General features: G+C 32.4%; 2 protein-coding genes across 10 annotated transcripts in view; one reads left to right on the top strand and one right to left on the bottom strand.

Annotated features, from left to right (window-relative positions):
• Positions 1-7,720, top strand: part of LOC135638188 (1,4-alpha-glucan-branching enzyme 1, chloroplastic/amyloplastic-like) — a 28,807-nt gene extending 21,087 nt beyond the window's left edge. Inside the window, exons 6-8 of one of the 9 annotated variants that reach the window (XR_010496550.1) lie at positions 232-328; positions 947-1,027; positions 7,334-7,720. Coding sequence is in view for 6 of the 9 variants with exons in the window: in XM_065151189.1 (XP_065007261.1) it covers positions 269-328; positions 947-1,027; positions 7,334-7,360 (168 nt within the window). In the remaining 3 variants the exon portion in view is untranslated. Of the gene's footprint in view, positions 1-231; positions 329-592; positions 868-946; positions 1,028-3,805; positions 3,823-7,317 lie in introns of those variants that run through there. The other 8 variants (XR_010496548.1, XR_010496549.1, XM_065151189.1 and 5 more) reach the window with 8 other exon arrangements.
• Positions 7,721-10,330: 2,610 nt separating this feature from the next.
• Positions 10,331-10,956, bottom strand: LOC135639099 (TPD1 protein homolog 1B-like). The gene is made up of 2 exons (XM_065152873.1): positions 10,798-10,956; positions 10,331-10,708 (listed from the first exon to the last, which is right to left on the bottom strand). Exons 1-2 carry the CDS (start codon positions 10,856-10,858, stop codon positions 10,386-10,388), a joined length of 384 nt encoding a protein of 127 aa, XP_065008945.1. The 5' UTR covers positions 10,859-10,956; the 3' UTR covers positions 10,331-10,385.
• Positions 10,957-13,242: the final 2,286 nt, after the last annotated feature.

Raw genomic sequence — 13,242 nt, 5'->3', positions numbered from 1 at the left:
AAACAAAGTTTGTAAGGCACGTTGTTAACTTTCTTTTTGAACATTCACTCTGTGCTTAATATATCTTTTCTTTGTTGAAGTAGATAAGAATTAGCTTTTAAGATTGACCAATTCAAAATTTGTGAAATTCTTTACTTTAGCAGTTTAGCTATCTGTAAAACTCTTTACTTTACATGTTTTGTGAAAATTTTGAAATTCTTTACTTTAGTTTATGTTCTGTGTGTCCCTCAGCATCTTTCAAAAATAAATGCTTGGTTTTGGTCTTCAGTGGGCGACACTCATAGGAGACTTTAACAATTGGAACCCCAATGCAAATGTCATGACTCGGGTATGGCCATTTGTCCCGAAATTTGATTGCCTGTTGGGATGATGTTTTTCTGTTTGTTGTAGGTTGATTTATAATGCTTATTTGGTCTTTTCTGTCATGTTTTTGTGTTTAAAGCTAACTTCTTTATTGTTGAGAATATGTTAAAGAACTGATAGATGTGATTCTTTGCCTTCTTTATTATATAGGTTGTTTATCATGGTTGCAACATGCCAGAATATGTTAAAGAACTGATAGATGTGATTCTTTGCCTTCTTTATTATATAGGTTGTTTATCATGGTTGCAACTTGCCAGTAACAAACAGAGCTTGTTCTGCAATATGAAACTGCAGTACGACATTATGTATGATGATTCTTGAAATGTGGAAACCAGCTAAACCATTCTAGAGAAATTACTGTTGTTTGTGCTGATTTTTCTTATCCCTTCTGCTCTAAGTTTTAGGAATAACATTCTTATATTCCTTTCCCCGTTGATTGATTGACTTCAATACCCATTATTTATATTGTCTACATAACAATTATTTCATGGCAAATTCTTGCTGAATACAATATAAGGTTCATTCATACATGTATCATGTCTTTGGTTTTATGTGCTGATTGTTATTGGTTGATTGGGTACAGAATGAATACGGCGCTTGGGAGGTCTTTTTGCCTAATAATGCCGATGGCTCGCCACCTATTCAACATGGCTCACGTGTAAAGGTTTGTTCCATGGGTACTTGATTGTATGTGTTCATTGATATTGTATAGCACCATAATAAGATTCTAAAAGGATATATAATTAAGAGTGACAACCTCATGTAGATTTGAAATTTTGAAAAACAAATATAAAAATAATTGACTTTTGAGGGGATATATAAAATATATGTGCAAATTTATCAAATTAAAATATTAGAAATTAAAATTGGCATAAGGATTAAACATTCTCTGTTTTTGGGAAGGAGAAACAAACATAGGAGAATCCGAAGAATTGTCTTAAAACAAATTGTTCGGTTGCTAGGATTTTTTTTTTCTACACATTTTGATGGTGGACCCAATAAAGAATATTGTTGTTTTTTCTAGTTTTATTTTTCTTGGGAACAGAGAAGATTATTGAATGCCAGCTGAAATATATGAAGTAGGTTATTTAAATAATTTATGTGATTTCTCATCCAAAGATCCCTTTACTATTATAAAACATTTCGATCTAAAATTTACAATGAGTAGTCAAGATTTTACTTAACTAAGCTAATCTCAATATTTATATACCATTAACAAATAAATATCTTAAAAAGATGATGATGACACCCAGAAGAAGATGATGACACCCTAGGGAGGGGATCGACACCACAGAAGAAGATGATGACACCCTAGGGAGGGGAACAACAATGGATGCAAGGAGAGAGCCAAGTAGGGGATGTGAAGCCAGTAGTTAGGGGCGGGGGGGGGTGGGGAAGGGTGTGGTTGGGTCGCATCAAAGGTGGAATTAAGGAGGGAGAAGGCAATGGGGTTGTCCTTATCGCCTTAGAAACCCAGAGCTTCTCTCTCTAAGGAAAGAAGAGAGTTCCCTACTCTCTCACAAATTTATTTAATGCATTACAATCGACCATATCTTGTTCAGAACTTCACGGTTAGCCCCCAATTCCCTTCTCGCACTTTCTAGTTCGAAAACCCTAAAGAAGATGCAGTGCAAGATTCTTTTCCGCCATCAATCTGGTCCTCATGATTAATCTAGGACTATGTGTTTTTGCTGCTTATCGATCCGATTGATGTGATTCTCCCGATAAGCTCTAACTCTGATGGCTGCCCTCCCTCCGCAAGCGGACAACTTCTAAATCACCCTTGTTCTTTCCCTCAGTGAGCTTTTTTTTTCCTCATAAATTTGATACTTTTGGTCATATTTTTATATGAAAAAGGTTTATTTGGTGGAATTGGTGGCACCTGCTATTTCTATTCTTCTGTTTCTCTTTGGAACAAATTGATTTATTTGTAGGACATGCTTAGATCATCACAAGAGGATGAAGGTAAAAAGTTTGCTATGAGATTTGTTACCAATACTAGATATTTGCAAAGTTTTTAGCATTGTGGTGAGGCACTGCGGTTATATCTCTGAGACTTATGTGATGGTATATTTAATTTTGAAGTGTTCAATATTGGTTGGCATGTAGGACGAGCAACAACAAATTACTTTCATAGTGGAGGAATAGAAAGAGAAAAGTGAAAGATAATAACTAAAAATAATAAGCAAATACATGAATTCTTTTATAAGTTTTTCGCACTTCTCGATTTTCGTAACTTGAATTTATCTTTTAAATCGACATCGTCTCAAATGAATCCTTCCTCTTGCTATTTACAAAAAAAAGATTCGATACATTGACTTTTGATATTCACAACTTGATTCCTTATTTTTTATGTGATGATCATGAGTCCTTCCTCCTAAAGGAAGAGTCTTGATTCATGGATTTTTGGATTAATGACTTGATCTTCTATATGATAATCAATTCCTATGAATCCTTCTTCATTCAATTTACAAGAAAAAGGATTTGATCTTTTATGGATCGTTTTGATACAATAAAAAATCTTTGAGAGTTCTAATCTATTTGTGATCCGGAGACCTAACTCAATAATATCATATTTCCAATTTGCATCATATGAAAATATCCCCAGGTGCATATGTTAATGAGTTTTGTTCTCAAATGACATCTCATTGGTATCAACTTGCTTTGTGTGAACCTTGATGGGAATGTAAAAAATGATATTGCATTATTAGAGACATATCATGATAAACTAAGATTTAATCTATTTTTAATTACTTTAAATGATGATTTTGAGCTTGTTGGGGCCTCTTTATTGCCCTTTCAAAAGTTTTATCCAAGAAACTCATAATACATCATTGTATGATTATCAACTAGTTCAAAATGAGTCTATCCTTTCAACTACTTCAACACCATTAAGACATAAAATACACTTATGCTTACCAAGGTATTTAGATCAATCAAATCACTCTCAAAATGAAGAGCGTAAAAACCTAATTTGTAGATATTATTATAAGATTGAACATACAATTTAGGAATGTCATAAAGTTGCTAGAAAGATAGCTGCAGTAGCAACTACTTGTCTTTCTCTATTGGCCTAATACTTTCTAATATAGATGTCGAAGCCATAGTCAACCAAGTTTTCTCTCATGCTATCACTTTATTTTGTCTTTACAATTTTTGACATGTAAAGTAATATTTGATTCTGTTTGTTCATATCATATGATATCGAATTCTTTAAAATTCTTTTTTAGAACTCCTACATTTAATATTCCTAATAATCACATTACTAATGGGACAACAATATAGTAGGTCATGTTTGCTCAAATTTCTACTTCCAATATGATAGTTTTTTGTATAAATCTTGTTATTCAAATTTTATTGAACTAACTATCTATTAAAGCATATTTTGGATGTCTAATTATGATACAAAACTAGTGGAGGTCTTATTCAGTGTTTCTCTTAGTAAGGGATGGTGTTGGATTAAATTATATTGAATCTACCTGATTCAAGATGCACCAAACCTTGCACCAAACCTTGCACCAAACCTTGCAAGTAATATTTGATTCTGTTTGTTCATATCATATGATATCGAATTCTTTAAAATTCTTTTTTAGAACTCCTACATTTAATATTCCTAATAATCACATTACTAATGGGACAACAATAAAGTAGGTCATGTTTGCTCAAATTTCTACTTCCAATATGATAATTTTTTGTATAAATCTTGTTATTCAAATTTTATTGAACTAACTATCTATTAAAGCATATTTTGGTTGTCTAATTATGATACAAATCTTGTCTAATTATGATAATTTTTTGTATAAATCTTGTCTAATTTTATTGAACTACTTGTTAATTTAGCTAAAGGAATTTTTGAAGGGGTCTCATATAAGCTTACATATAGCTAGTAGTAGTTGCTCTCGTTGCTAAAGGAGTAAGGTTTTGGAAGGAAAAGTTAGATTTGACAAATATAATATGATGGTATTTAAAGACTTTGAGTTTGATAACCAAACACCAAATAATGCTATGCTTAAGAGAGTAGTTGATGAAAATACACGATCTAAATCTTAATGTTAACTTATGTAAAATATATGACCAAAGCTAAGGATAGTATAAACAAGTAAATACGTTTAGAGATTTGTAAAATAGTCATTCAAATCATGACTAGTGTTGTAGAATTAGGGTAACTATATGATTAATGAGGAAGAAGAGAGAAAGAAAGCAAGCACTGAGATATAGTGGGTTGCCTCTTCGGCACACATTTGATGTCCCTAATCACTGAGATATAAAGAGGAGAGGGAAGTCTTGCATGAAGTAAGAGAGCTCTAATACTATGAAGGGATTTGCTATGAAAGATTGATTATTTCACTCATATGGGGTATAATATATTTATACATATTTTGAATGGAAAAGATTACCCTCAATCATACAAATGTATTATGATAAATAATCTTCAGATCATAGACTAATTAAGAATTGTAACATGTTAGGAATATAAAGTTGTCGGCCATATTATTTCTATCTTTAATCCTCTATTAAATCCCATACTCGTTGATTCCCTTCATCATGATAATTCTAATCTTATACTTGTTAGGAATATAAAGTTTCTACCATGATATCAGAGCAAGATATTGCTCAAAGTTGAGTCCTCTATTCCTTATAAATTTGTCAAATGTGGTGTTAGTTTTATTTCATCTAGTTGTTAGCCCTTTCCTTTGCCTCTTCCATTTGCTTATATCCAAGAATTTTTCTTTTGATATGACCCATACATAATTATATATCTCTCAACTATTTTCATTTTTAATGAGTCTAACTACACTTACAGGCCTCCAACAATGCAAAGTTTTTTGAAAAGGTAAAAGCTCTAACACTATTTCACTGGTGATATTAAATTACTAGTTAAGTATGAGTTAAATTCTCAAAAGCATTTGCAGATCGTATTGAAGCGTAAGATAGCAATAATTATAAGATTATTGTATAGATAACTAATATCTCAATTGCATATATTAATAGGATCGTTTTGATACAACAAAAGATCTTTGAGAGTTTTAATCTATTTTTTATCCTTTGACAAATTTATAAGGGTCAAATGTTTTAGAGACTGAGTCTCTCTAATAATATATTTGAGGGCCCTTTTATAGTAAAGTTTTTGACCTTTGCACTTTAGCATATGTTATAATATTGGGAGTAATTTTGCATATCTTGCAGATTTGGGTGTAATCATGTTATACTAAATTCGATGAATATGATATGGTCATGAGTGCGATGGTACGAAAAAACTTTTGTTTGAGTATCAATCATGAGGAGGATGGTTCGATCATCTTATTATCGAGAAAAATATTTTTGATTGATTTATGTATATATATATATATTTATGTATATATATACATATATATGTATATATATATATGTATATATGTATATATATACATATATATACATATATATATATATATACATATATATATACATATATATATATATATATGTATATATATACATATAGAGAGGAGAGGGAAGTCTTACTTGTTAGTAATATATAGCTATATATATATATATAGCTATCTTTAATCCTCTATCAAATCTCATACTCGTTGATTCCCTTCATCATAATAATTCTAATCTCATACTTGTTAGGAATATAAAGTTTCTCCCATAATATCAAAGCAACATATTGCTCAAAGTGGAGTCCTCTCTTCCTTATAAATTTATCAAATGTGGTGATAGTTTTATTTAATCTAGTTGTTAGCCCTTTCCTTTGCCTCTTTCATTTGCTTATATCCAAGAATTTTTCTTTTGATATGACCCATACATAATTATATATCTCTCAACTATTTTCATTTTTAATGGGTCTAACTACACTCATAGGCCTTAAACAATATAAAGTTTTTTGAAAGGGTAAAAGCTCTAACACTATTTCACTGGTGATATTAAATTACTAGTTAAGGATTATTTAAATCCTCAAAAGCATTTGCAGATCGTATTGAAGCGTAAGATAGCAATAATTATAAGATTATTGCATAGATAACTAATATCTCAATTGCATCCATTGATAGGATCGTTTTGATACAACAAAAGATCTTTGAGAGTTTTAATCTATTTGTTATCCTTTAAGAGACCTAACTCAATAATATCATATTTCAAATTTGCATCATATGAAATAAGTTTTGTTCTCATGGCATCTCATTGGTATCAACTTGTTTTGTTGAATCTTGATGGGAATGTAAAATATAATATTGCATTATTAGAGATATATCATGATATACTAAGATTTAATCCATTTTTAATTACTTTAAATGATGATTTTGAGCTTGTTGGGGCCTATTTATTGCCCATTCAAAAGTTTTATCCAAGAAACTCATAAGACATCATTGTATGATCATCAACTAGTTCAAAATGAGTCTATCATTTCAACTACTTCAACACCATTAAGAAATAAAACACACTTATGCTTACCAAAGTATTCAAACCAATCAAATCACTCTTAAAATAAAGAGCGTAAAAACCTAGTTTGTAGATATTATCATAAGATTGAACATACAATTTAGGAATGTCATAAAATTGCTAGAAAGATAGCTGCAGTAGCAACTACTTGTCTTTCTCTATTGGCTTAATACTTTCTACTATACATGTCGAAGCCATAGTCAACCAAGTTTTCTCTCATGCATCACTTTAATTTGTCTTTACAATTTTTGACATGTCAAGTAATATTACTTGGCCACTTGATTCTGTTTGTTCATATCATATGATATCGAATTCTTTGAAATTCTTTTTTAGAACTCCTACATTTAATATTCCTAATAATCACATTACTAATGAGACAACATTAATGTAGGTCATGTGCTCAAATTTCTACTTCCAATATGATAATTTTTTGTATAAATCTTGTTATTCAAATTTTATTAAACTAACTATTTATTAAAGTATATTTTGGTTGTCTAATTATGATGCAAAACTGGTGGAGGTCTTATTCAGTGTTTCTCTTAGTAAGGGATGGTGTTGGATCAAATTATCCTGAGTCCAGCTGATTCAAGAAGCACCGAACCTTGCAAAACTATTTCAAGAGTACGACTAATAGAGCTGTCAAAAGCTTAAGAGTTAGCCTTCCAGTGAGTTGAATGTCAAATCTGTAAGGGTCAATTGTTTTAGAGATGAGTCTCTCTAACAATATATTTGAGGGACTTTTTATAGTAAAATTTTAGACCTTTGCACTTTAGCATATGTTATAATGTCGGGAGTAAATTTACATCTCTTGCAGATTTGGGTATAATCATTCTATACTAAATTCGATGAATACAATATGCACATGAGTGCAGTTGTAATATTTAAAGTGTGAAGTCAGACTATGTCAATAATTGTCCATACATCATTATTCTTATATGTGTAGCAAAATTGAGACACGATAAAATTTTTGTTTGATTATCATTCTTGAAGAGAATGGTTCAATCATCTTATCATCGAGAAAAATATTTTTATTGATTTAATCATATTACCATTGAAAATAGTATCTTGAGCTCATTCGGTTATGCTATTGTTGAAAAGAGCAGAACTATATATATATATATATATATATATATATATATATATATATATATATATATATATATATATATATATATATATGGTTGACGTTCTGTTCCTTCCAGAAAATTGTGCGTCATGGTATTTAGTCTCAGCACATTTCTTAGAAGAAAAAAAAGCTAAAGCAGATGTCTAACGGTTCTCAAAATGGGGAGCTTCAGTCAATTATTATTTTATTCTCAAATGGTGAGGGTGATTAGGAGTTTTATATAATTATCGGATATCTTTGATATTAAAAAATATAAAATAATTATAAAATTAATAATATTTTATGAATTTAATTATTAGATAGTTAAAGAATAGTATATACAAAATATTTATGTTATTAAAATGAGAATATTGAGAATAGATGTATAGAGTTACTAGGAAAGATAAAAACTAATAATTTTATTCATGAATAATTAGGAATTATTTTGATAAAAAAAATGAAATGAGAGACAATAATTTAAGATGATATAAGCATATGCTTAAGATAAGATATAATAGTAAAAAAATAAATTAAATAATATTAGTAGTACGAAAAGAGATAGAAAAAAATCTAAAAAAATATTAATATAAATTATAAATAAATATTTAAATATTTTAAACTTAAATAAATACATAATTTTTTACAAATCTCAAAGAGGACAAAAAGATTCATTTAGTCGACCCCAAATAGTTGAGACTTATAACTTTGTTATTGTACCCTTAATTCTCTTACATGATAAGATTAGATTGCCAATAAGGGGTCAACTTTCTAATCAAACCTATGTTAGAATTAGCTAATCTATTTAATGATAAAATTTAATTATAATAGTTCAATTAAAAAAAGAGATTCGTGTATGGAGGTTACATTTCTTCCTATTAAGAAAATCTAATCTCTAATTTGATTCACGTTAAGAAAATAGATGCAGGTATTACTTTGTAATGTGCTCTTCCATCTTCTAAGTAGTCGACTTGTTGGTGTTAATGGTATATGATAATAATTTATCATCATTTGTATAAGTTTATTCATTATATGCTTATTTCTTTATAAAATTTGGGTCGACATCATCTTTCAACCATACCAATTCCTAATATAGTTATTGAATATGGAGGCATGAAGTACATCATGACCAGTAAATTCAACCTTGTACAAGATATAATGTCAGAAGAACTAATAAATCTGGGAGCTAATTTATTCCTTTCACAAATTCTTATAATTCCTTTGTCAAAATAAAGATGCGGTCCTCGATCTCAAATCGTAGATCACTACTCCTGTGATCTACATAGCTTTATAATCTGAGTTGGAGGTTTGGGCAAGTTGGGATAATCGAGACCGACTTGAGCATGTTAAGATTGCTTCAAATCGGACCTCTAAAATCCCTCCTCCGATCTCCTCTCCTCTCTCAAACTGACCAAGTCGGCGATCGACGATCCAAGACATAAGAAATTGGGCAACCAGGGATTACGTGATATCCTTCCTCTCTCTCTCTCTCTCTCACGATTCTCCCCTACATCTTTTCGATGACACTATATGATCCCGACACATCACCGGTAATAGCAACTCAATTAAGACACTAGACTAAAACGGTCAACCAAATTGATAAAACGTATGGCTGCGCCAACCGTTGCTTTTATCAACCAACCACCACAAGTAACACCCGACCATATTACGCCATACGGATTAAACATCTATTTTCTTCTAACCATTACGAGGAACCCTTTAGACTGTCTGGCTCTTTAGCTAATTAATATTCTACTCAATTCTACAATTCCTCTATACCCACTTGTTGACTTTGGCATCAAAGGGCATACTTCCAAACCAGTTTTATAAGAAATATAAAGCTGAATCATCCACTCACTTACTGACATTGATGCTGGTTGTTGATTTGAATCCACGTTGATTCTGAATTCTTGGAACGTCATTTAAGTATAATATACTTCAACAGTAATATATTCACAAAGAAATTGATTTCTTTTCAATGATTGCCTTCAGTTTTTTGATATATTAAGATTTTTTTTGGGCTAAGAAATTTGATCCCTTTTACGTTAGGTAGATCCATTACTAACACTAGAAGAATTTGATGTGACAAGATTGTACTACTAACCAAGGAACACTACAGCACAAAGTTTTACTTCCCCGTACTCCCCAAACACGCTGTCAAATCAGACCACTTTTGGTGAACTCAGCAGCACTCTGCATCAGAATAAATAGATAAAAATATATTTGCAAATCAGAATCCGGAAATTTGTGGATAGTTTGACTTGACGAGCTCCTCTTTCCATGTAACTTGTGCATCAAGATTGATTTTGAGTGCCAGGCCGTTTCCAGGGCTCAGGAGAAGCAGATATCCCAAAATGGAGACCTTTAATCCATCAAACGGATGACGATGAGAAGCAAGTATTTGTTTCATGCATGAAACACCAATCAAAGATTGCAAGGATATATCTAGCACAGCCTTTTTATTCCATGCCGAGCAAATTCACCTCCACATATCGATTCAAGCTATTCCCCAGCATTTCACTTGCAGGCTTGCAGTAGACATCTTGAAGGCTCTGTCCCAGGCGTACCGGAACTTGACGGAGACAGAGCTGGGGATGCCCTTGCCGTCGTTCACCAGGTAGCCGACGCCCTCCCGCCGGAACAGCTTGGGGTCGACCATCATCGAGCTGGCGAAGCCCTCGGAGCGTAGGAACACGTCGGTGACGGTGCACCGGCACTGGTTCTTCACCTCCACCTCGAACACCGGGTCGTAGCCCACCTTCGCCCCTGTGTTGTTCTGCTGCACCTGAATGCTCGACAGATCGCATCCCTGGCTCTCCCCTGTCACCACAAACAACATCCCAAAGCATGCGTTACGTTGTCATCGACTACTGTTCTCGATGGAGAAGAGAGGAGGCGAAGAAGGTTACCTGCTGCAGAGATATGGAGTAGGAGTGCAGCAAAGAGGAGGAACCTGAGGATAGTAGCCATTGTTGCTGTCTCTGTTTCAGGAGGGTGAAAAGCCTTTTCTTAGTTAGTATATATAGACAGAACAAACAGTAAGTGCTTTGATTTGATGACCAGTATTAGTCATCTTCCTTAAGGTCATTAATAAATGGGTTTAAGCACGACATGTTACCTCCATGTTGACTCCAGAGAACAGGTCTCTCTGTTCAGACAGAGACTTGCATCACATTTGGCCTTCCTTTCTCCTTCCTTGGGGTTGGTTGAGTGTGGAATACGCCCAAGTCGTAGTCAATGTGAAGCTTCCAATCATCTTCAGTGTAGACTGACAAGTAGAGACAGAGGAGATCATGGATTTAAGTCTCCCAACAATGTGAAGTCAGTCAACTGATACAAATGTCACTTTTCTCTCTGGTTTCTTGTTCTTGCTTATGTACCCTTTCCCTACTAGAAAAGCCTCCTCATTTCAACTACTGATCCATTAGAGAAATCTCGAAAGCTGGGGCTTGATTCACGATGTGGATGTTCCTGAGAGAAGAGTTAAGTAGCCTCCCATAATAACTATATATATATATATATATATATATATATATATATATATAGAATAGAGAGAGAGAGAGAGAGAGAGAGAGAGAGAGAGATCATGCACGGCCCTTGAAAAGATTAATGTAGGAGAGGCATTTGAGAGATCCAGTTAGATGGCTGAAGCTGAGGAGATCCATCCATGTTGATCTTGTGCTGCCTCTGGTCACTTCAAACACCTCTTAGAAGTCCATCTCCATAAAGCCAAGAGCCATCAAGAATGTTTATCAAGAAATAAGCAACATCTAGGATGTTTCATGACAGTAAATGTCTCCGCAACATGTGTCCCCATGCTTCATAAATGGGTTTAAGCATGACATGTTACCTCCATGTTGACTCCAGAGGACAGGTCTCTCTGTTCAGACAAGACTTAGCATCACATTTGGCCTTCCTTTCTCCTTCCATCGGGTTGGTTGAGTGCGGAATATGCGAAGTACATTGGGAAAAATTGTTATAGTAAAATATCAACTTATTATTAAAATATAAATATTAATCAGAGTAATATAAATAATAAAATAATTAATCAATCATAAAATGAGATATCAAAATTTTATGTAAAAAATTTAATACGAAAAAAATCACGAGACTGTAGTCTACCTCAAATTTCCACTATCACCAATAATGATAATAGGTTTATAATAAGTTTTCTCTAGAATAATCAAAATATCACATAAAGAATAAATATCTTGGCTCAACATTACCGTATCATCATCATAAAAGATTAATTTTATGAAAAAAAAATTTAGGTCTCATAAAGTGGATATAACAATAAAGTACCTTAGAGAGGATAAATTATAATTTGGTACCATTAAGATTGTAGAGCTTGTTGCAATGATTCTTCATATAAAATTTGAGCCAAAACTAACGAAGTTTAGTTGCTCGATCATATAGCAAAAGCCATTGTTTGCTGATTGTTCACTTTATGCACACCTTCGTTATTCGCTGTTCTCACTGTACACGTCTCTTTTTTTTTTTTTTTTTTTTTTTTTTTTTTAATAAATCAGATTTTGGTTTACTGTCCAAATCATCTAGTCCAAGCCCACATGTGGCTGGATCCAACAATTCTCTCCCTCCAACTCATATAGTGATTGTACTAAGCCCACTCTTCGCCTACATGTTTTAAACTTTTCTTAGACAAAGAATTTGTCAACATATCTGATCAATTCTCATTGGTATGCACATTTTCCAAATACAATTCTTTCATCTCAAACACATCACGAATTCAATGATATCTATAACATCAATATGCTTGGATTTAAAATGATATATTAAATTCTTGGAGAGATGAATGACACTCTGATTATCACAGTAAATAGTATATCCTTACTATTTCAAGCCCAATTCCTGTAAAAACTTTTTTATTCACAAAGTTTCCTTGCAGGCTTCAGTAATTGTTATATATTCTACTTCTGTGATTGATAAAGCAACACAATTCTATAACTTAGATTGCCAAGAGACTGCTCCCCCTACAAATGTCATTAAGAATCCCAAAGTGGACTTCCTGGAATCAGTATCACCTGCCATGTCTGCATCTGTGTATCCTTCTAGCACAGGTTTATCACTGCCAAAACATAAACACAACCTGAAAGTACCTCTTAGATATCTTAATATTAATTTCGCTATTACCCAATATTCCTTATCGAAATTAGAGAGAAATCGACTGACAACTCCAACTAGTGCTATATCTAGCTAGTAAAAATCATAGCATACATCAAATTGGTTACTACAAATGAGTTTGATACTCTAGATATTTCTTCTTTTTATTTCTCACTTGTAGGATATTGTTTCAAACTAAGCTTGAAATGACGTGTAAGTGGAGAATAAACTGC

Source organism: Musa acuminata, chromosome BXJ3-5 (genome assembly GCF_036884655.1).
Source record: "Musa acuminata AAA Group cultivar baxijiao chromosome BXJ3-5, Cavendish_Baxijiao_AAA, whole genome shotgun sequence".
Lineage (NCBI taxonomy): Eukaryota > Viridiplantae > Streptophyta > Magnoliopsida > Zingiberales > Musaceae > Musa > Musa acuminata.
This window is presented reverse-complemented; position numbering and strand designations above follow the sequence as displayed.

What these genes read in the sequence shown, in the direction of transcription:
- LOC135639099 (XM_065152873.1), bottom strand. Translation starts at nt 10,858, where the DNA reads ATGGCTACTATCCTCAGGTTCCTCCTCTTTGCTGCACTCCTACTCCAT. An exon ending in ACTCCATATCTCTGCAGCAG is followed by an intron (nt 10,709 to 10,797) that starts GTAACCTTCTTC and finishes TTGTGGTGACAG; the next exon opens with GGGAGAGCCAGGGATGCGAT.